The 24,193-nt window shown below is 37.5% G+C and overlaps 1 protein-coding gene across 1 annotated transcript; it reads right to left on the bottom strand.

The window, feature by feature from the left end:
• Positions 1-13,537: 13,537 nt before the first annotated feature.
• On the bottom strand, positions 13,538-14,917 carry LOC145670199 (putative glutamate receptor). Its single transcript, XM_081738576.1, has one exon. It carries the CDS (start codon positions 14,915-14,917, stop codon positions 13,538-13,540), a length of 1,380 nt encoding a protein of 459 aa, XP_081594702.1.
• Positions 14,918-24,193: the final 9,276 nt, after the last annotated feature.

The raw sequence follows: 24,193 nt of genomic DNA, 5'->3' as shown, positions 1-24,193 counted from the left end.
TTTCTTAAGGTATTTATGTCTTTTGTGTTTGTACTACAGCTTCAATGTGTGTGTACCAACCGCACGAATTAATTCCTAGACCAAATAGACACAGTTATTTTTTGTGAAGTGCAATGGACAGTTGGATGTCATGATAAGTATCCTATCTACCTCATTATACCTGCACAGTCTGTATCCGATACTCATAAGTATTTTTATAAAATATATAGGAAATCTTTAAACCTCGATTCTTATTTAAAAATAATATTGGATACCACCTCACCACTCCACGCGCCATCTGCGCAACTAAGGAATATGCACCCTCACATTTGCTCTAGCGTAAATGCGACGGTGACAATGAATGGTAAAACGGAAAGAGTTTTGTTTGTTCTGAGCTTAACGGAGTATCTGTAAGTTAAGTACGGAGTAACGGAGTTATTCTTTCTAGGTTAAGTACACACACAAATTGAAAGGATTATGATAAAATTGTTTGAAGATAATGAGGGAGAACTCCAGGTCTATAATAAACTATCACATATGCTTGCCAACCACAAAAGCAAAGGTCAAATTAAGGCTTCCCAGGTGTTAAATTGAAATATAAACTTAATTATCATTGAAAGCAAATTTGATCAGGATATAAACTTAGTATTATTTTTTTTCGCAACTTTGTGATCTCTTTTATGCCGGCCACCGTATAATTTACTGTTAAATGCAATTTTGACGAATAGTTTAACCATATTAGATATACTCCTTATCATAATATAAAAAATCTGTTTATGCATATAAGAAAGTTTATGTCCTAACAAGATTGAGTTTTAGTAGCTAACAACAGTTTGTCAATTGGAAAAGGAATCCTACTTTTTATATCAAATACGAGACTAAGAACAAACATTTATTTTACGAAACAAGACAACACTTAACTGACATCAAGAAAATTATTAGTTTCATCAATTGGTAAGGTTTTAGCCTGTATTAATATGAACGGATGTTATCTTATTTGGGACCCTCAAGGTGCCAGACGGCTAAACCGTTTGATATGAACTTGGTTATTGGCTACTTCGATTTTCTTTCAATATGTCGCTTTCCTTAAAACGAGTATTGTAAGCGGATGTGCAAGAATTCCACAACCACAACAATCGATTCATTAGTTATTACACTTAACTAGATATATCCGTTTCCGATTGTTAGTCATCATAAATATTTTGCATTGTTTCTAACATAGTGTTTCATTTAATGTAAGCTGTTCCGTGCCAGCGAGGAAAGAATGTTACGATTGAAGATTATTCTTGCTGAGTCCAAAGAGGGACTTATATCAGCACAGGAAGAGTAAGTAGCACGATAACAGTTAGAATATATTTCTATATTTCTGTATGTATAAAATAAATTTCATTATATTTGTAATAAAGTTTAAAATCCCCATGTCTTTAAAAATGACGTTGCCTATTTGCCATGTTTAGAAAAGGAACTTAAATTTTTGGGATAAAACTTCATGGAATTTCATATTTTAATTTATAACTTGCTATTTTATAAAATTTTATTTGTAAACTTTATTTGTAAGTGAATATGTGTTTTCTTCTAATCTTTTCAAATGATATATGATTTTTTTTTCTCGTAAGGAATAAAATTATCTCTATCTAAGGAATAAAATTTCTGAAGACATGCGAGATAATTTGTTTTACAAAAGTATACAATAATGAAAGAATTTCGAAATCTACTTTTTTCAAGGCTTGCTAAGAAATAACGTAAATTAATTAAGTTTAAATATACATGGTTACTTTGATTCAAAGAGCTGCCATTTGTTCAGTATAACTTTTCTCTACTTACTTTACTCAAAATGTTGTTGTGTTATCATATTCATTTGTATTTGCATGACAGTCGTTCACAAACAACTTTAGCTAATGCAAACATCGGTTATGTATTTGCAAATATTGGGTTCCTGAACCTTCTTTTTCACTACTTCATATGATCAGCCTTCTTTCCGTCACACATCTCGATCCTGAGTATTTATGGACCTTTTTTCTACTGAAACTCAAACTATTATTTCTCTTACGAAGCAACTTCTGTTTTTACTCTCTCTTCGTGTTTTTCATTCATAGGTTACACATCGAATCCTTAAAATTATGATTACACTCATTTCCTTCAGATTTATCTGAGAAATAAAGGGTCCAAATGAATGAATCGAGTTGCGGGAAGAGACAGTACGTCCGATACAGGATGTAGAAATGTATGTATGTGCAAAGTTATAGCGGCTGATCGCCATAAGAAACAGGGAGGGGGGGAGAAGGGGGTCAAAGTTAGTGGGTGAAGGGCTATTCTATGTTATTGAAACACATCATATAAGCTGTTGACGCGTAAAAATAGTGAAAGATGGACAATGGAAACGGTGGTAATTTCACATATTGGCAAAATAAGAATGCGTAGCTTAGATCACGAACCTCCGCTACCATCTTGAAATCCACCATATTTAAATTTACGATATTTTTTGAAATGGAAATGTAATCATATGTTAAATCAATTAGGGCCCGCATGTTCTTAAAAAGTCAATGATGAACTTTTGTCATCGTCATCTGTGCTTGTTTGAAGATTTAGGATCGTCTTTATTCTAAGAGTTATTTACGAAAATCTAGGAGACTGATACCCCTATATTGAAAGTTGGGATTATCACGAGAACACATGTAAGTTACATTTCAAGCACTAGACATATTTAAGACTTACATTCTTGAAACAAGCCAATTACGTGTACACAGAGAAACTGACGATAACTTAACATTTTATGATTTCACATGTGAACATATTTAGTTACCATGACTATTTAACAGTAAATACTAAATGTTAAACCACATTATGCATGAAAAAAAAAAAAACAAATATAGATTAATTTTAACTAGTCGATTAATAAGAAGTGTTACATTTTCATGATCTCCAGTAATGAGACATTCCCTGTGGACATTATGGTCAAAAGTTTTCAGAATCAAAACAGAGCCATATCTTTTTCAACAGGTGAAAAATAGTGAGAAGCTATTTATGAAGGTGAGATTAACTCTGCCATATTTCCACTTCTCACTAGTGAAGGGTATTAGGTCTCCAGAAGACAGTTTCTTCTGGGATCCCTTAGTGAGATAATTCTTATATTTGTTTAATACTTCCACACATTATAATTATAAATAAAACGAAACGCTTTCCTGAACTGAATGCAAACGAAATCACATATAGTGCAGTTGCTTGGTTCTTTGTGAATGTCTAGCTCTTTCTGAGTTTTCAATTTTTGTAGTTTTCTTCTCCTCATAAGACATTTTCTTCATTTATTTGTTATTCTTCATTGCTAAAGAGGATTTTGTTACCAAGCAATGTTAATCAATATATTGAAGAACATTTATTTGTTTCACACTTATAAAGAATGTATATTTTGAACAAAAATATATCTGTTAAAACAATTGGGAATGCAAGGCACTAAATGCGAAACCCACCTTAGAATATCAAAACTACCAGTATATTTTCATGTTGGGGTTGGTAGCTTGGTCACTGAAACGCCACTATGGTGTTTGGTTCGTAGGAATGAACGCAAATGTGACGTCACGCTACATTAAGTAGAACTTGGAATGAGACCTGTAGTCATGAGGACAGTTGGGAACGCTAAGGGTTTAGCTTTGACAAGTAGTAAGTGGAGACGTGTTGCTTAGGTGTAGAATTAAATAGTTATAATGACAACAGAGCGCGATTTAGCGGAATCTGTGGCATGAAAAACCATTGAAGTAGGATAGAAGCTGGGCAGGCATAACTTGTGGTAATTAGGCCTTTGGCGTGCCTTTTGAAGTCAAGATTCTGAACATACTTTTAGCATATTAGAATAATAGTTTGGATGCCAAGACTAGGTCGCCCACTTACGTTAGAAGGAGAAGACAGTTACTTTGTGTTTTTGGGTCAGAGAAACTAGTAGCAAAATGCAGCTGACATACAACGTGTTTTTTTGCTGGCACCAGTATGCAATGTTTTAAAGAAACGCTGATAATCTGGGAAGAAGAATGGAGTCATCTAATTCAGAGTATTATATGATCCTTCCGTCGAGGTTGTGGCGTCGAGACGTCGGGAAGTGGTGAGAAGGGTACCAAGGGGTTGGTAATTCGTCTTCTAAGTGACAACATGATGTTTGGAGATTTGTCCCAGCGTCATGTTACAGGTCCATGAAGCCGCCGGAGTAGTAACATCCCAAGTAGTACAGCAGAATCGGTCAATAATAGTAGGAATATTGATGATAACGTCCAAGGTGGTGCTCCACGGGCTCATAGTAATCAAGGTATCTTAAATACCATGTATCGTATCCAGAGAGTCGATTTAACCATCCAACGATGAAAGCGTCAGCGTAGGAAGTCCAAGGTGAGCAGAATGTTTCTTGTGGTGTAGTAACCAAACATAAATCGATCAATAACACGGCGTTTCTTCCACAGAGGTTATATGGAAGGGGGTTGAGACATAGACGTTGAGATGACGTGTGTAGTGAGTCAGCGTTGGCGTCTAGAGTTACTCAAAATAATTTCCAAATATAGATAATGATTTATCTGGTAACGCAGTTAGAAAACCTCGTTCTTTGGGATGCGTTGGTCTTAACGCATTTATGATTGCAGCGTTGCAGATGGCGTCGAGTGATAGTTCTGTTACGGAGTACTCATCAGAGTAAGGTAAGGAAGATGGTAGATATTAGTAAGAGTCATCTTTGGTTCTGCATGAGCAGTCGTTGCAATTAATTGGTATGGAAGTCTTCGACGGAACATCGGTAGAGACGTTGCAGTTGGGGTTAGCTCCAGATACTACAAGAGTTACCATTCTAACGATAAAATTTTTTAATGAAGGCATTCTTCGAGATCCATTTTTAAGAAGCCAACCGAATAGCTTTAAGGAACTTGAACCAGCTTCGAAGTAAGGTATCACTTTTGGTATCTGCACTTGGTATCACTGGTGCCATATCATAGGAACAAGATTTTAAAGGAAGATTTATTCGATTTTTATCTCATGTACTTTCAAAAAGAATATTAAGTATATGTTGGAGGTATAAGAAATTTTAGCTTCAACGTATACTTAATATTGTTTCTGACTATACCATCATCCATCAAATCGGTTACAATGAACATTTGTCAGCGTTGAGGGTAGACGTGAAAGCCAGAATCTAGAGCAAATATCAGGGTTCTCATCCAACATATTGCAAAAAAGAGCTTCATTAGTGGGATTCGGAATGAGTCTTGTGATGCATAACCTTCGCAAGAGTGTCTGCAAGAAAACTTGAGTCAGCTTCATCTATGGGCGTCGGTGGAGAATACCTGCAGCGTAGTCAAGACAATTTTGTTAAACGATGGTCCCATACCAGCATCAGATAGGAAGTAGACAGTTCTTTTGAAAGATTCAAAACATGGAATGTTATTCTTAGTGCGATTAAAATATTAAATTCGCCTAGAATCTGAAATATCGTTACTTTTGCTTCTACATGCAAAAATATAAATTTTGGACTTCTTAGGAAATAATAGAGTTCAGATGGATCTAGTGTTGTCTTCTGAATATATTGCGTCGGAGGTATAGAGGTTCTTTTAAAATCTTCATCAGTTTCTAACTGCGTAGAGCGTCTAAATCAATAGATATGATAAATCAATAGAATCTGATAAGGAAGAAGCATTGTCTTCTTTATCTGGGGGATGAGTATATGCCCCTAAGTATATATCATCGATAAATTGGAGTGGGAGATACAGATGGTGATCAGAAAAACGGAAACACCCGAACGAAATTGCAACTTACCAGATTAATATGGTGTCGGGCTACCTTTCGCCTTCAGAACAGCCTTCACGCGACGTGGGATGGAAACATAGAGGTCGTGAATGGTAGCAAGTGGAATTTTACACCATTCCTCGTGCAGGGCATCGGCGAGTTCTGTGAGAGAGAATGGAGGTGGAAATCGTCGCCGGAGTCGTGTTTCCAAGACGGACCACATATGTTCAATTATGTTGAGATCTGGAGATTGGGCGGGACAGGGGAGGTGTTGAGCTTCATCCCGATGTTCCTCAAACCATGCTGCAACAACGCCAGCTGTGTGAATGGGTGCATTATCATCCTGGAAGATGGCGTCATTGTCCGGGAACAACATCCGGAACATAGGATGCAAGTGGTCTCCTAAAATTGCGACATAATCGTTGGCAGTGATTCGTTCGCTAAGTGTGACCACAGGACCCAATGAAAACCATGATATGGCGGCCCACAGCATCACCGAACCGCCGCCATGTTTCACAGTTGGGCGGAGACACTGCAGATCATAAGCTTCCTTGGGCGTCCTCCACACATAAACATGGCCCGTGGTTGGGAATAGGGTGAAGGATGACTCATCCGACCATATCACACGCTTTTAGTCCTCAACGGTCCAAGTTGCATGGTCGCGGCACCATTTGCGGCGTGCGAAAGCGTTATGGTCCCTGATGAGCGGTTCGGCCCGTGCAACACGACTCCGTAAGCTCATGTCATGTAATTCGCAGCGGACTGTGATTGTCGAAACAGGGGGAGTGTGTGTGCTGATTGAGTTCATCCGTCACTTTCTACTGTTCTGCGTGACAATGCGCTTTCCGGCGTGACTTGTCACTCATGATTTTTTTCCGCCCACTGTTTCGCTTCCCCGATGTGGTTTTCCCGTGTGTTGTGTAGGCCGTCATCACCTTTGACACTGTCCCACGCGACACACCTAACACAGTAACCATTGCCGTCACACTCACTCCACATATCCGCGCACCAACAATTTGCCCTCTTTGAAAATCTGAGAGGTCTCCCATTTTACACTACCTCCGTCTGCTGCAGCCACTGGACACTGCTCTTCCACTGCGCCTGACGTAGTATGCAGACCGACCTTACACACCACCACTAGCGGTCCGGCGCTGCTGGCGCCACGACACCACTGCCAACCCATACATCTGACGTGTTGCCAACTACAGGTGTTTCCATTTTTCTGATCACCATCTGTATATCCTTGCATATTGATAATATTAACGATGACTATTAAAGGACTCGTGTCTGGTACTTACTAATCAGAAGAGTTTAAACTATTTTGTAGATAGTCCAACTGAGGTTAGTGGCGTTTCCGTAGAGAAGTGCTTCCCTTTAGGAGACAGTCGAGTTCCAATATATCCAGAGGTAACCCGGGGCATTGACGGTGGTCGATTCCTACCTGATATCCCCCAACCTCCTTTGGTGATCAACCTGAGTAAGGCCTACTCTTAGCCAGTGATGGCGGCTCATCCAATACCTATTTTTCCTTTTACTAATAACAAAGATGGCATAAGGGCAGGGTTTCTCTTTGTCTTTAGTAATGGTCAACTTGATGCGATACCATCTAAGATGTGTAATGGCGACTCTAGTGGTCCAGAAGCATTATCGGAGAATACTAGTGGTTGGGATGGTCCAATGGTACACCAAAATGAAAGGAGCATTAACAATGGTTCACAGATCGTTCGAGATGATGGTTTTTATCAGGATGGAAAATATGCAGTCAACTTCTGTGGTCAGCCAATTTCTCTGCAGGAGTCCACTAAATGCGGTGCTTCCAGTTAAGAGAGAGTTTACATGAATTTCCTGTTATATGGTCATCCCATTCCTATCCAAGTGGATCCTGAGATTTTAGAGTTGGACCCAGACTTGCAACGGTACGTGGAACAACTGATTAAAAGATTTCCAGATGGTTTAGTGATCCTGTAGGTCAGATAAACCCTAGATTAGGAGGATGGTGAGAGGTGTTGCCCAGTGATTTTTTTCTCCGTCTTTTAACATTGTGTATTTGTATTCTGAATCGCGCCTTTTAGTAGCTGAATTTTAATTTTTGATGTATGTTATGGGAGTAGTACACTTCCATTTCTTGTCTACAATTTGTAAGACATTAATTCTCTCTGCAACAGCATGTTTGGGTGACAATTGTCAACCGCGTATCTATATACGTAACAAGAAAAAATGTCAAAACGCCGGAAGACAGAGACAACAAAAGTTAAGAATGTTGTTCTGTAGTAGCTTGAGTAGCAAGAGCAGTCGGAGGCGTGATTTGATGAAAATGAGTCTGAAATTTATCACGTGAGCGCAAGTGACCACAACACTGAATCGCAACAAGATGGTTCATGGTGATATTTTCTGATCTTTTAAAGATATATGCAATTAATGCAATTTGCATCCCGAAATTCAATACCTGTTTACTTCAATTGTCACGAAGTAATTTTCTGGAGGATATTGAATGGAAAATGTTAATCATTTCCAACAAGAATGATCAGATACAACGACAATGCTGTATTTCCCGATTTCAAGTTGAAATTAGGAAGACTGCCGACTCCGTCTGTTGCTTGATGTTGAGGAAGAAAGAATGGTCTTTCTTGAGAAGCCATTAGGCTCTAGAGGACGTTGCCATGCTTGTGGATGAGGAAGAAACAAAACTACAAGGAAGCGATACTTCAAATGTAAGAGATCGATGTGTGGAGAACATCTCAAAGACATTTGTGTAACATGGTTAGAATCAATCTAGTAGTCATGTAACAGTAGTCCGTTATATTCAGTAAAACATTGTGTACAACCAAAACTTTAAACTGTAAGTATCATTTTATCAAATAAATGACAGAATCGTCATGTAAAGATGATTTTACTTACTATATATCCATTGTAATGGGTGGGTGACATTTGTCACCCACGCGCCTAATTGTCCAACACAAATGTACACGCTTAACGCAGGGTTAAGGATTTCGAGTATACTATTGTTCTTTATGAATATCCTCCTATTACTCACAAGGCAGGGTCACGCAGTGGCTCGGCTGAGATCCTAACAAGACAATTGTGTTTGCGTTTGATATGTTATAACTAGATGAATTCCAAAGTTATACGTGCCATCGGGGGGGGGATATCGTGAGTTACAACATATTTTGTAATGTAAAAACTACAAAAAATATCTGCCAGAATAGTTTGAACCGTATCATTTGTTCGGAAACGGTTGAGTAAATGGAAAATTCGGCCATTAAATATTCCATCATTTTCAAGGACAAACTTTTTGGGGTAAAAAAAAATATTTGCCCCAGGGTCCCAGACGAGGTGCAACTTAACATTTTCAAGGGGAGTTAAGTGCACATCGTTTGAAAGCTGTTGTATAATGAAAGAAAATGGATCAAGTCTCGAATTTCTACAACTCTGTGCAAAATGAAGACTGGTCAAAAAGTAAACAAAATCTTAATTGAAAAGTCCATGGCCACGCCTATAAATCGGAAACGGTGAGACAAATGTGAAACAGGAAAGGGAGTGTGGCATTATTTAGAAAATACAACGATTTAAGTTAAAACGTTATGGTACAGGTGGGGTCTAACAAAAAACTTTTAAATAGCAAGAGGGGTTAAGTAGCACATCGTTTGAAATTTCTTGTCACATGAAAGTAGATGGAGCAAGTCTCGACTTTCTACGACAACCCTGCCCAAAATTGCGGAGGGTCAATATGTAAACAAAAGTTTAATTAAAAATCTATCTCCATCTTAAATCCAAGATGGCCTTTTAAAACATATATCGAAAGGATAGGCATACCAAACTGCTGAAGCTATAGAAACCAAAAGGAGGTGGGCGGATAAGGGCCATTTTTCGCCCATCAGACAACGGAAAAATGAAGTGTCCGATTCCGACAAGTTTGCAATGTATTTGTATACTAGAAGATCTGTTGCATATGTAAAAAATAAGAGATAAGTGATAAAGAAAATAGTAAGTCATTGAAATGAGTGCCCAAAAAGAGTTGGTTTCAGAGTTTTGCGACATTTTGATAATGTTTGCTGTCTTTGATGGAGGCTTATACGAAGAAGAAGTCGATGAACCAAAATAAATCTGACTCGTCATAATATAACGCTGTGTAGCCTTTGATATGAGTACTAACTGATTTTGGTTCAGTGTGTCCTTCTACCTATTAGAGAACAAAATGTATTGCGCAAGAGTATAGAGCGATGAATACCGTTTATACGCTGTAATGTACGAGTTCAACTGGAGACTCCAGCTCTGATGTTAGTTACCGATTGTGACTGAAAATACATGCTCAGCATGTCAATAAAATATATAAAAAATGTATTGTTTGCGCGGATATGTGTGTAGGGCAGCAAAAATAGAGACAACACGTTATGGAGTATTGAGAAGGCGTGTCATTTCTGAAAGTGGTATGAGTAAAAGTGCGAGCAGGAAAACCAGTCGCAGAATGGCATGAAATTCTGCAATAGATATATATATATCGAAGAATCATACATACCACGCGTCAATGAAGTACCGATGGGAAGTCATTGATACGTTATATTGCAATACTGAGGGAAAGATTAAAAACAACGACCAACAATAGCTACCTGATGTATCCGATCCTTACACTCACGAGCACTTAAGTGACAAAGGTATGTACTCTCTGTACATACATCATGACGATGCTTCTGTTCTCCGAGTTCAGTGGTACTGTCAATGTAAAGTAGGCGCACGGGTCGTCGGATGTTGTGGGCATGTTGCTTCCGTACTATGGCTTCTGGCTTACTGGCGCCACAATTCCACCGCAGTTAAGAAACCAAGTCTAGAATATACTCATACACTACAAGACGCCGCCGCTGCACGATGGTCCAGTGGCGATTCGGATGACGACAGCAAGCACGATGCCTAATCTGCAAACTAGATACAAGTGTCTCCAGCTGTCTGATTATTATCTATGCCTGATTATTTCCGATGTAACATATTGATCTCATAGTCGTAGTAGACTTCATTCTTCTTATTCTTGCCGTTAGTGTTCTATATACTATTGCTTTCTCGGATTCCAATTCATGACATTAGTGTTTACGTTTCTTCATTAACACACGACTTACGTCTTTGTTTATTTATTTTTTACCTCTCACTTATAGCGCTTTCCGTCAAAATATATTTGTTTTCTTATTTTTATGAGGTATACTATTGGAAACCATGCATTTCACATCTCGGGCCTGATGGGCGAAAAATGGCCCTTATCAGCCTACCTCCTTTGGCATTAATGGTGAAATATGCGAAGTGTTCGAAAACGCGACATCTTGAGTTCAAGTTGAAGCACTATGTATCGAATGCATGTCCCGCTCAAACCACTAGTGTTGGAGAAGCGAAATGTGGTATTTACGTTTAGGGTTAATAGTAGATATCCACGAAATATCAAAGACTATCATCTGTAATCCAATAGCTGCCAGCGTGAAAAATGAGTGGAATACTGTGACCAAACTGACAGAGTTTGACACAGCTCGATGTACTGGAATGACTTACACTTGGTTGGTATGCTCACCAATCTTGTAAATGAATGTTATATATATATATATATATATATATATATATATATATATATATATATATATATATATATATATGGTATTCGAATATTGCGATCAAACCAACGAATGACTTACAATTGTGACCACCATGCATACGTTACAATAGAGCTCAACATGACCTGTGCAGCAAGTCCTTTATGTATGAACTACGTATAGCAAAATTAGAAAAAAATACCCGAAGGTATTCAACTTTTGTTTTGCAGTATGAGTAGGAAGTTAGAGTTGTGGGGCGCATATTCGTTATATTCATGTAAATGATGTCAATAGAACCGTGACGGTCGTGCATTAAGAACCAAACATGTATACGTTCGTACCGAATGAAATAATGGTTGAAGTGAATCGAAATTTAGTTGTTCTTTAGTCTTCCTCCTGTTTCTAAATATATAATAGAAATTTAGATTTGTACTGTTATGAATGACATTGGTTTTAAAGGATTCAAGGTGGCCATATATTTACAATTAAGCTTTTGTTTATATTTTGACCCTTCGTAATTTTGGATAGGGTTGTCGTAGAAAGTTGAGACTTTCTCCATCTATTTCATTTAACAAGAGCTTTCAAACGATGTTCTACTAAACCCCTCTTGCCATTTGAAACTTTTTAGTTCTACCCGATCTGGGACCATGTGGGGATCCTGGGCCAAGACGTTTTAACTTAAATTGTTGCACTTTGAAAATAATGCCACATTTCCTTTCCTATTTTCACTTTTGTCTCACCGTTTTCGATTTATAGACGTGACCATGAAATTTTCAATTAAAGTTTTTGTTTACATTTTGACTCACGCTATTTTACACAGGGTTGTCGTAGAGAGTCGAGACTTCCTCTATTTTCTTTCATTTTACAACAGCTTTCAAAACGATGTGCAACTTAACCTCCCTTGTCATTTGAAAAATTTGAGTTGGGCCACGTCTGGGACCCTGCGGGGACCTTGGGGCAAGTTTTTTATCCGAACAAGTGTGTTCTTGAAAGTAAGGGGTTACGTGTTGGCCAAATTTTCTATTTACCCAGCCGTTTCCGAACAAATGACTCGGTTCAAACTATTGTGCCAGCTTCGTAGCTTTTACATTACAAAATATGTTGTTAGTTACGACATTCCGCCAGGTGGCACGTATAACTTTAGGATTCGTCTAGTCATAACGTATCAAATGTAAACACAATTGTATCGTTCGCATCTCAGCGGAGCCACTGCGTGACCCTCCTTCGTCAGTATCCTCGTGAAAGGAATACATCAGCTGATTTCCTTTCCCGGTTGCATGATACTGAAGCTCATAATTTTGTCTTACGCTGTGCTCCTGTACCCTACCGAAATAAATTGGGACAGTTAGATCAATAAGGTGACTACTCTAGAGAAGTAGTCCTACGTTCTATTTTGTTTGGTTTGTTCTGAAGAGACGAGGGAATATTGCAGAATACTCGTATTATCTAATTCGAATGTAACAATACTAAAATTTAAACCATGGAATTCTTCTTTCACAACATTCTGGACATTCACTAAATAATCTAAATTACTACTACTTTGATTATACGCTAATTTTTTTCGGGTTAAAAGAGAATAGTTTTTAGGAAAAAGTAACTTTACATAAACTTTCAAAATAGCACAAATACAGTTCTTTAACAAATGTTGGGCAACTGATAGACTATGGTAAATATACAATAGTTCATTCCAATACGTATTACTAATGTAGCTAATATTAATATTCTTATTTTTCTACATTTCCTCTTGAAACCTCAGAAGCCAGTATCTCATTACATAAGTAACATTATTGGACTTACCGAACTCCACTTGAACATTCAACATCCTGTAAAGTAATCTGCAAGTTACACATATTAGTATTCTTCTCCTTAGAAATTTTGTTACTAGGTGCACTAATACTTAAGCATACTTTACAATTCCCTAGTGTCCAAAGAATATAATACGTAATCCCATGTGTTCACATTCCTCTTCACAGGCATATTGGACAGCTTTTCTTTAACTCGCCGATTGTACACTCAACCTTGCTGTTACGAGCTTTTACCCTTTGCGTTGCAACATTCAGTATGAAGCTGCACCCTCCCTGTTACACTCAACTGTCAGAGTAGTTTCAGAAATTAATACCTGGCGACATTGATAGCTAGATCAATCAAAAGAACTTCTCAAGTGATGTTCATCTCTAAAATTTTATACGAAAGAGGCTACGACATGTAACATTCTACGTTCTTCTAACTGGATTGTTTCACTAATGAAAGAATAATTCAATTATTAAAGCAATCAAACTTATCATTAATCCGAAAAAGAGTAATAAGAACGCTCCAAAAAATTCGGAAATGCCAAATGCTCTACGAGCGCCTTTTAAGGCTTTACTATGTATAAGTAGGGACTGAGAAAACAGAACATCATTATGCCACTTTCCAAATAGTCCACCAGAATCACAGTTTTGGATTATATAATTGAATTTTTCTAAGAACGGCGATTCTCTTTTGAACGTATGAAAACCAGGAAGCAAGAGAACTTGTTCTGGAACTACGTGCAACAAAAAACGCCCTTCCGAATCAGTAAAAGATTGATTGTACATCAAGAATTCAGTGTAGCTTTTACTCCAATGGAATGCATAATTCCTTGTTTTCATAATTTTCTCAAATCCTTCAAAGATACTAGACACTGGAACATAATTATCATATATTGCTTTCATTACAGGAGATGAGGAGTTAAAGAAGTGCCGTAAACTACTGAAGCCACCAACAGCAATTCCAGATTCCACCATCTCTTGTAAAGTATGTACTGCAGGATACTTCTTTGGAATAGTCATTAAACCAAATAACTTTGCACTGTAACAAGTGCTGAGTACAAATGCTGTAAATACCCACAACAAGTAAATCATTCTTATTATAGGGATATTTCTAGGTGGGTTGGTGGATATTCCTAACAAAATTGACAAACAATTAAGAAAAGACACTTGAAGTGATGTAAATTTTCGTAAGATCCTTTTCTGCACCACGATTGTAGCCACAGAGATAACTAAGTAAGTAACGAACACTAATACCCATAAATCATTTTGAAATGGGAAATATAAATTCATCCACTGAGGGTAGATACCTGGTTCGGGAATAGTGAAAACAGTTTCCATTACTCTTCTGGAATATAGACATTCCAAGAACAAACATATTGGTTCGTTAACTGCCCAACTTGCAATTTCTACCTCGTACAATCCAGACTTTAATCCTCCTAGAACTCCTGTTGCAGTGCCATTTGGAAATACTTCTCCATGCTTACTTGTTTCATAGACATGTAGATGCAACGAAAAATTGAGTGTTTCTGATATAGCATCAATTAACTTTCCAGTTCTTCCTTTTAACGTGAGTTTCCCTTCCGAATCTCGATCAGATATAAGGAAAAGTGGATTGTTAAGACAAGCGACTGACAATGGGCACTGGTTTAAATTCTTTACTTTCGATGGAAAGAGATCTGCATTATGTTGTAGTTTATTAAATTGAAATGTATCTAAGATAGTCTCCTTTACATGCAAACCACAATCGTTGTCAAAAGGGAAATACGTATATATGGTTAAAGCTTGAGTTTCTTTCACGGGAACAATAAGAATAATATTCAATAAATCCATTTCAAAGGAATGCTTGAACAGTTTACGAATGTCTCCTGAAGTGCAATTCTGAGAAGTTAATACAACAATGAATTTTGATCGTGGATTCCAAAAGGATAAATCTTTCGTATTATTAATAATCTTGTCAAACACGTGGATTTTTTTCATCGCAATTACGAAGGAAACTGAGTTTCTCACATGTCTTAGAACAACAAATGTGTTAATCAATCCCTTTAAATGATCGTCAATTTTAAGTATTAACACACTTTGTCTCAGGAAAGTATCTGAGAAATCCAAGTTGTTCTCTTGAACTAAAACTAGCGTTCTTCTGTTGAGGATTTCTTTATGTAATATGGTCAATAAACAATGGTTGATAACTTTGTTTAAACCAATATTCATGTTTTGTTCTTTTAGAATGTCACTCGCGTTCACACATATGGTAGAAATTACTAGTAGAGCTATGGAGATAATTCTCAACTTCATTGTAACAGAAGAAGGATTTCTGTCAAGAAAGAAAATAATCGTTACATATTTTAATTGTCTCTTAACAATATTTATGTTCATAACTTAATTATGTATTAATTAAAAATGTATAACTTTGGTACAAAAATGTAACTCCACTATTGATGGTCAGCGTAACTTACATTTGGTTTTTGAGGTCCCGTTGACTCAGTGCTACAGCGTTCACCTCTGATGCGTGTTATACCTTGTTTGATCTCCGCTCATGCCAAGTGAACTTTGTGGTAGACAAACACCGTGTGCGTGGACTTCCTCAAGGTTCTCCTGTTTCTTCCCACATTCTTCATTCCACCATTTCATTCATTTTATACCATCAATGTCTCCTATAACCTAGGCGGCAAAATGTAAGACGGAAAACTGAGATTTAATTTTTCATTTTTACATATTTAGTATTTTTTAGTTCATATTTAGCCCGAGATTATAGTGTTAACTTTATATTCGATCAATAGTTGCAGGTGATCAATCAGAAACTCTTGCAAACACTTTTTCAAGTGAGCAATAGAAAGAAAAATAAATCCGACATTTTGGAAAACAGTTTAGTGGATAATGAGAAAAATATTTCTGAACCAATAGTACAAAATCTTGATTAATTGTAGAACGGTCGGGCCGGATCTGTGAGACCCATCTATCTATATTTTAAATAAAATTTTCAACTAAAAGTTAGCCGTTTTTGGTTGTAACTTCGTGTACCTTCCTGAAACGCCTGATAAGAAACACGCCAGTCGCAAATCAGTTTGATTTATTGTTAGTTTGCTTGTAATAGAGCTCTCAACATCGCGTGGGCCTGTCAGACATAGCCGAACCGTTCACGTAACTTTTTTGCTAGTGTCGGGAATCTTGTAAGAAGTTTACTATTTTTATTGTAATTGCCTATTCGACTTTTTTGAGTATATATATACGAAGAACATTTCAGTTGATATTTTGAGTAACTTTAAAACATAATGGAACGTGAAAGGGTTTCTGTGAGTGAAATTCATAGAATTTTATATAGTGATGAAAGTGAACTGGATGACTCCGATGTAGATCCTGATTTTGAATTATTTAGTGACCATGATAGTAACAGTGAGTGTGGCAAAGTACATTATAAGAGTGAAGAATTATCTGCTGCCGCTGCTAAGAAAACTCCACCCACTCAGCCATTAGACAACAGTCTTAGCAACAATAATAACTAAAAAAAAAAACTTTAACCCCCTGATATTCAGTACCTTTCGACATAGGTGACGCCTTAGGTTATGTTAAATAAACTTATAAGTACCCTTTACAATATTACTTATCTGTAACATTTAAGCAAGTATTCTTTCTTATATAATTTTCTAGAAAAGCTCATATAATTTACTAACAAAAATATGTAAACAATTACAAATATCTTTTTAAAAAATAACCAAAAACATCAGTTTCGAGTTAAGATGCTTTTTCCTGTTTTAGAAATACTTGTAATTACATAAAATTTGTTTTTATTTTAGAAAATATAGTTTACAAAATAATTGTGCAGTTTTCTTTTCTTTTCTTTTTTTTTGTCTCGCAGACCCAGCCCGACCGTTTATGAAACTTTTTTTTTTCCGCCCGACCATTGTAGGATTAGTTGGATTATTTATATGCTCTTGGAATATCTGTTTGGACGCTAGTTTTCCCCGTTATTAAAATACCAAGAAAAACATTTAATGATAAAAGTAATAACGCAATGTGGGTTCCTGTCACCACTGCAACGCGCGTCCCAGGTTGCGGATCGAGGAGAAGGCCTCTACATATAAAGGTTAGCTGCAAATATACTGAATAAGCAGTCGCGGACAGAGGACAAGAAGTAGTCTTCTAGCTTGGGGGTTTGGGTGAGGGTGTCAACCTCATCCTGTAAAATATGCACTTCTTCAAAAACATTCACAGAAGTCTCAGAAGAGGACTGATAACTTTGGACGACTTCAGAAAAAGAAAATGGACATGAGAAATCTAGTTGGTTAATGATAGAAATCAGTGAAGAAGTTTTGTAAGCTCGGGATTGAACATTTGGGTTCCATAGACCATAGAGTTAGTTAGTTTAGTAATAACCCAATAAAAACCTCATAAAGTATAAACCTCATAAAACACAATCACAATGTCGTTATTGAAAAAATGTCAATTTCACCAGCATTTTAGTTTCCGAAACCAATTTTTGGTACATAAAAAGGTTCTCTATAAAGTATATAATTCATCGTTTACTAACGAATTATTCACGATAAGAAATGTTACAATAAATTGTTATTCATCAATACATACTGTACATCCGTCTCAGAACTCGAAGAGATTACACACGTACACACACGCACGCACACGCACACACACTCACTCACACACACACACACACACACACACACAGACACACACACAAGAAAAGAAAACCAGAAGGTGTGAATGTATCATCTTATTACTTGTATGACCACTGTTTCCTGTTGTTCATCAGAATCACGGGTAGTAGTACAAAGTGGTCCGGAAATGGGTGTACCCTCACCCTTTAGTTTCAACAGTATACTGTTAGTTATGGTCGAATGTCTGTACACAGTCACCTTGAAGTCTTAAGAGTCTTAAACATCGGTATGACCACTATCCATGTCGTAACAAAGCAGAATCCTACGACAAGTTCTCACAGATGTTTTGCGGAGATACTCCGGAGTCACGAGGGTGAAGGTGTGTTCTACAGCTGCTCGTAATTCCTGCGTTGTGTGATATTGAGTGTTTCTTACTTGTTGCTTTATGAAACCCCAAAGAACATTGTTTGGTTTCGTCAGATCGGGACTTCTTGGAGGGAGGCAAAGGGAACTGGTGAAGATGCACACACTCTTCCAATCCAGCGTCCAGGAAATGTCTCATTCAAGTAATTACGCACGTGAATCGCCAAGCAGAAAACAAATGAACATGGGTAGCAATGTTGCCAGACAATGCCAAGCAATGTTATCAAGCAAATATGGGTAAAAGCTAAAACCGTCAGAAAACACCAATTAGGGGCACGCACACTTCCAAAATACGCTGTATATATTTAATTTACAAAACCACTATCATTTTGAAATTTACTTTGAAAAAGGACAAAAGACTTACTGATTTCGTATACATTGTAGCTAATCATCTCCAGATTCATTGTAACATAAAATAAAAATAAACTTGCTATCATTTTGTGGGTTTTACGTAAATGGAAAAACTAATCACCTAGCTTTATGTTTGACAGATGAATGTGAATTTCGTCGAACGTCGTACTTCGTCGTATTTTCCATCACTAAGGAACAAACATACAATAAACTGTCGTTAAGTATCAAATCATTATCTTTCTTTCATTTTGTAGATCTAGGTATCTTGCTTCAAATACTATATTGTATCGTTTAGTGATTACAAAAGAAGATGTATAGTATTAGAACTATAAACTACTGAAATCTCACCATCTCATTTGATATTAGGATCTTTTTTAATGAGTATTACTAATATTCGAAGCACAAAAAGCATTGTTAATTGACCATAAATTTTATTTTGATATCATCACACACAACGTGATTTGTACAAATTGTAATACGGAAACGGAACTGCTTTATCAATAGCTAATTAGTGAATGACTATTTGATATAAATATCCGTATTCTCGAAAGTCATTAATCATGTCATTCCTTTGAGATTCTAACTTTCAAAGAGATATGTAAGCAATTACCATGAACGTTTTTATTCTGGTGCAATAATATCGTACAGACAATACAAAATGCATAGTTTTCAAGAATAAACAATGCATTGTTATGTTAAAGTACTTCGTAATTTTATGTAATAAAGAGAGGTGCTGAATTCAGAAACATTAAACTAACTAAAACTAACTCTATGGCCTATGGAACCCGGAGGTTCAAAGCCGCGTTCACAAAAGCTCTCCACTGACTTCTATCCTTAGCTAATTGCATCCAGTTTCTACTTTGTATTCCTATCTCTGCGAGATCCATCTTAATATTGTCCTCCCATCTGCGCCTAGGTCTTCCTAATGGTCGTTTTCCGATTGGTCTTCCAGTCAAGACTTTGAAAGCGTTTCTACTTTCTTCCATTCTAGCTACATGACCTGCCCACCTAAGCCTCCTAGACTTGACGACCCTAACAATGTTGGGTAAACCGTATAAACTATGTAGTTCCTCGTTATGAAGCTTCCGCCATTCCCCATTCTCGTTCCTCTTGGGTCCGAATATTCTTCTCAGGATCCTGTTCTCAAATACTTTCAGTCTATGTTCTTCCCTCAGAGTAAGCGACCATGTTTCACAAATATACAGAACAAAAGGCATGATTATCGTTTTATATATTTTAAGCTTCATATTCCTCGACAGAATTCGCGACGACAAGAGATTTTGAACCGAATAGTAACACGAATTCCCTGCTTTTAGTCGACATTTAATTTCGTCGTGAATATGATTTTCGTCTGTTAATATTGATCCTAAATATTTGAAAGTATCCACTTTATCAAAAGCATTATTTAATATTTCAACGCCTCCACAATTTGCCGTATTACGGTCCCGACGCACTTCCATGTATTTAGTTTTCTCTGCATTTACTTCTAAACCCATGTCCCTGCAAGCGTTTAATAAGATCTCAGCATTTCTTTCTACTGTTCTCCTATCATCCCCTATTAAATGTACATCAGCATATGCCATAACCTGGTGAATGGCGTTCAACTCTAGGCCCTGGTTGCTATCTTTGATTTTCCTTATGGCGTATTCCAGCACAAAGTTAAATAATAATGGCGACAACGCATCTCCTTGTTTCAGGCCATTTTCGACGTGGAAGCTCGTGGACAAAAATTTTCCTACCCGGACTTTACTTTGGGATTCACTTAAACATATCTTAATTAATCTAATTAGCTTTCTCGGTATTCCAAGTTCTGTAAGAACGTTGTATAATGTTTCTCTCCTAACCGAGTCGTAAGCCTTTCTAAAATCAATAAATAGTTGATGTACCGGGGAATTGTATTCCCACTTCTTTTCGAGTATTTGGCGAATGGTAAATATTTGGTCGATAGTTGATCGATTTCGTCTAAATCCGCACTGATAGTCTCCAATAATTTCATCTGCGTATGGGGTCAATTTTGCTAGTAGAATGTTTCAAAGGATTTTATAGGATGTTGACAGAAGAGAAATGCCTCGATAATTATTACAGTCAGTTTTGTCGCCTTTCTTGTGAATTGGAACAATGATTGATTCTTTCCACTTTTGTGGCAATTCTTCCTTGTTCCAGATAAGGAGAATGAGTTTGTGTATCTTGTTCCACAATTTTTCGCCTCCAGCTAAAATTAACTCATCCGGAATTTAATCTACATCTGGAGATTTGTGTTTCTTCAATTTCTTTATAGCGGATTCCACATCTATTCGATTGGGTTCTGGAATATACGGTTCTGCGGTGGGTATCTTCTTTTCTTCACGCACATTAGTTTTTGGCTGCGTGTTCAGCAAATCGTCAAAGAAATCTTTCCATCTATTTAAGAGGCTATCCGTATCGGTGAGAACTGTTCCGTCAGATATCTTTAATATATAAGCACGAGGTTGATAGCCTTTCTTAAATTCGCTGATCCCCTTATACATGTCCCGAATATTTTTATTTTTACTATTATCTTCAACTTCCTTAATTTTAGCCTTCAAAAAATCCCGTTTCTTTGTTCTAAAAGTTTTGGAAGTTTCCCACCTGATATCTGCGAAATTTTGTGTAGTTGTTTCATTCGGATTTTGTAGCCACCGTAATTTTGCCTGTTTTCTCTTCTTTGCTAGTTTAATGCATTCTTGGTTGAACCATAGTTTGTTCCTACGTATTTCCACGTGTCCCAATTTTTCTATTGCTGAACTTCTAATGCTATCTCTAATTTCAATCCAAGTATCCTCAACACTAGTGCACTCCGAGTCTTCTAAAACCGCGAATCTATTCGAAACTTGAATCTGGTATTCCTCTCTTACCTGGCTCTCTTCTAATTCCTTTAAATTAAATCTCTCCGTTTTCGGACAATGAATATTACCTTCATTCAACGATAATCTCTCTCTTATTATCGCTACTACCAGGTAGTGATCAGTGTCACAATCAGCCCCTCTAAACGACCGGACGTCAATTATGCTAGATTGTCTTCTTCTATCTACTAAAACGTGATCAATTTGATTATGTGTTTTTCCGTCTGGTGATGTCTAAGTGTATTTATGAACGTCGCGATGTGGGAATCTTGTACTCTTCACGATTAGGTTTTTGGATGTTGCAAGGTTCACGAGTCTAACACCATTGTTATTACTTTCCTTGTGCAAACTTTCGTTCCCTATAATTGGTTTGAAAATATCCTCTCGTCCTACCTTCGCATTGAAATCCCCTAATAGAATCTTCATATGGTATCGCGGCAGTTGGTCAAATATCCGTTCCACTTCTTCGTAAAAACTATCTTTTATATCGTCACCCTTATCTTCAGTTGGAGCATGCACATTTAAAACAATAATATCACACCACCGTCCCTTAAGAGTAATAAAAGAAAGTCTGTCAGTAACAAATTCAACCCGTTTAATTGCTGGTAATATTCGTTTGTGAACGAAAAACCCTGTTCCTAACTGGTGATTTTTATTTCCTTCCCCGTAAAAGAACGTAAAATTTCCGGAATTCTCAGATCCATTTCCTTCCCACCTAACTTCCTGAACTCCTACTAAGTCCATCCTGTATTTCTCTACCTCACTCGTTACGGATTTTAACGCGCCTGCCCTATAAAGACTCCTAACTTTCCATGTTCCAAATCTCATGTCCATTTTCTTTTGCTGATGTCATGCCAAGTTATCAGTCCTTGTCCGAGGCTTTTGTGAATTCAGAAACATTAGTTATCATAAATTATATTTGTTTCAGTTCTACTTTTGACATAGTATATGATGTACACATCACCGCTTATTTATTTATTTATTTATTTTTTATCAAGACTTAATAAATCAATACACGAGCTCAAGCAGAGGAAAGTAGGAAAAATGTCTTCATTAGCGTTTTAGCGGGTACCACCCGATTTTCAGGCCGTATATTCGTCACCCGATGAATTATCTCTTAATCACGAAAAACCACCCGCTATTTTGGATAGGAGAAAAATCTAAGACAACTTCGTTGATAAATTCTTGTTATATTCAATGTGCCGCACACACACACAGACACACACACACACCTCTTGTGTCAATCTGAATCGCGATTGAATTAAATTTGGAGTCGCGCTCTGGCTCACGCTGTGAGCTACTTTCCCAGTGCGCGTGCACGGAACCATTTACTAATAAGAGATTTACTTTAATGCACAGTGGTTTTCTTTTTGTAGTTCATGTGGTTTCAATGTAGGTATACGGACAAAATCTCGAGGCCGAAACATCGCCGCCCAAAATCTCGCCGGCCAAAACCTCGCGGGACAAAATATCGCCGGGCCAAAACCTCGCGTGGCCAAAACCTCGCGTGGTCAAAACCTCGCCGCCCAAAACCTCGCCAGACAAAATCTCGCCGGGCCAAAACTTTGCGTGGCCAAAACCTCGCCGCCCAAAACCTCGCGGTACAAAATCTCGCCACGAATGAAACTTTTCTTTAAAATTTACCCAATGTGTTTCCTAATATGCAATTCCACATTACAAATAATAATAATAATAATAATAATAATAATAATAATAATAATAATAATAATAATAATAATAATAATAATAATAATAATAATATACAAAACATCTTGTGCGTGGGCTTTCTCGGGTTATTCCCGTTTCCTCTCACTTTCTTTATTCGATCATTTCCTTCATCCTGGTCATCTACGTCTCCTTTAACCTATAGGACATAATCAATTGACGTCGTAAAATCTCATATATTATTTCATACTTTCATAAATATTATTAGATTTTTGTTAAAATTTTAAGTTTTTGGATGTTCCAAAGTTTACGAAACTAACCTCGTTAGTTGTCATTACTTTCCTTATGCAGATTTTCTTTCCCTATAACCAGTTTAAACACATCCTGTCGTTCTATCTTCACATTGAAATCCCCTAATACAGAAATAGAATTTTCATATGGTATCGCGGGACTTGGTCAAATACCCGTGATACTTCTTCTGAAACAGCGTCTTTTATACCGTCATCCTTATCATCTGTTGGAACATTTACATTTTGTTCAGGCGAGATTTTGGGTATGGCGATATTTTGGGGCGCGAGGTTTTGGCCCGGCGAGATTTTGGCCCGCGAGGTTTTGGCCCCGCGAGGTTTTGGTCCGGCGAGGTTTTGGGCGGCGAGGTTTCGGCCAGGTGTGGTTTTGGCCTGGCGAGATTTTGTCCCGCGAGGTTTTGGGCGGCGAGATTTTGGCCAGGCGAGGTTACGGCCGGGCGAGATTTTGGCCAGGCGAGGTTTCGGCCGGGCGAGATTTTGGGCCGCGAGGTTTTGGGAGGCGGGGTTTTGGCCAGGCGAGGTTTTGGTCCGCGAGGTTCTGGCCAGGTGGGGTTTTGGCCTGGCGAGATTTTGTCCCCCGAGGTTTTGGGCGGCGAGATTTTGGCCAGGCGAGGTTTGGGCCGGGCGGGATTTTGGGCCGCGAGGTTTTGGGAGGCGAGGTTTTGGCCAGGCGAGGTTTTGGTCCGCGAGGTTCTGGCCGTGAGGTTTTGTAAACAAACCTTCAATGTAATATACTGAATGTTTTGTACGAATGAATATTCATTTATTCATGTAATGAACACAGTTTAATAATGACTTCATGACTTCATATAAATTATTTTGCGTTTCTTACAGATTAAACAGTATGAACAATATCTGCTATATATCGCTTTCTTTTTTTCTTTGAAAACT

Source organism: Thermobia domestica, chromosome 14 (genome assembly GCF_964235325.1).
Source record: "Thermobia domestica chromosome 14, izTheDome1.hap1.1, whole genome shotgun sequence".
In the NCBI taxonomy this organism is placed as follows: domain Eukaryota; kingdom Metazoa; phylum Arthropoda; class Insecta; order Zygentoma; family Lepismatidae; genus Thermobia; species Thermobia domestica.
The sequence above is the reverse complement of the archived record's forward strand: the minus strand, read 5'-3'. Positions and strand labels throughout refer to the sequence as shown.

Coding starts and splice junctions, on each gene's coding strand:
- LOC145670199 (XM_081738576.1), bottom strand. CDS start 14,917: ATGGATTTATTGAATATTATTCTTATTGTTCCCGTGAAAGAAACTCAA.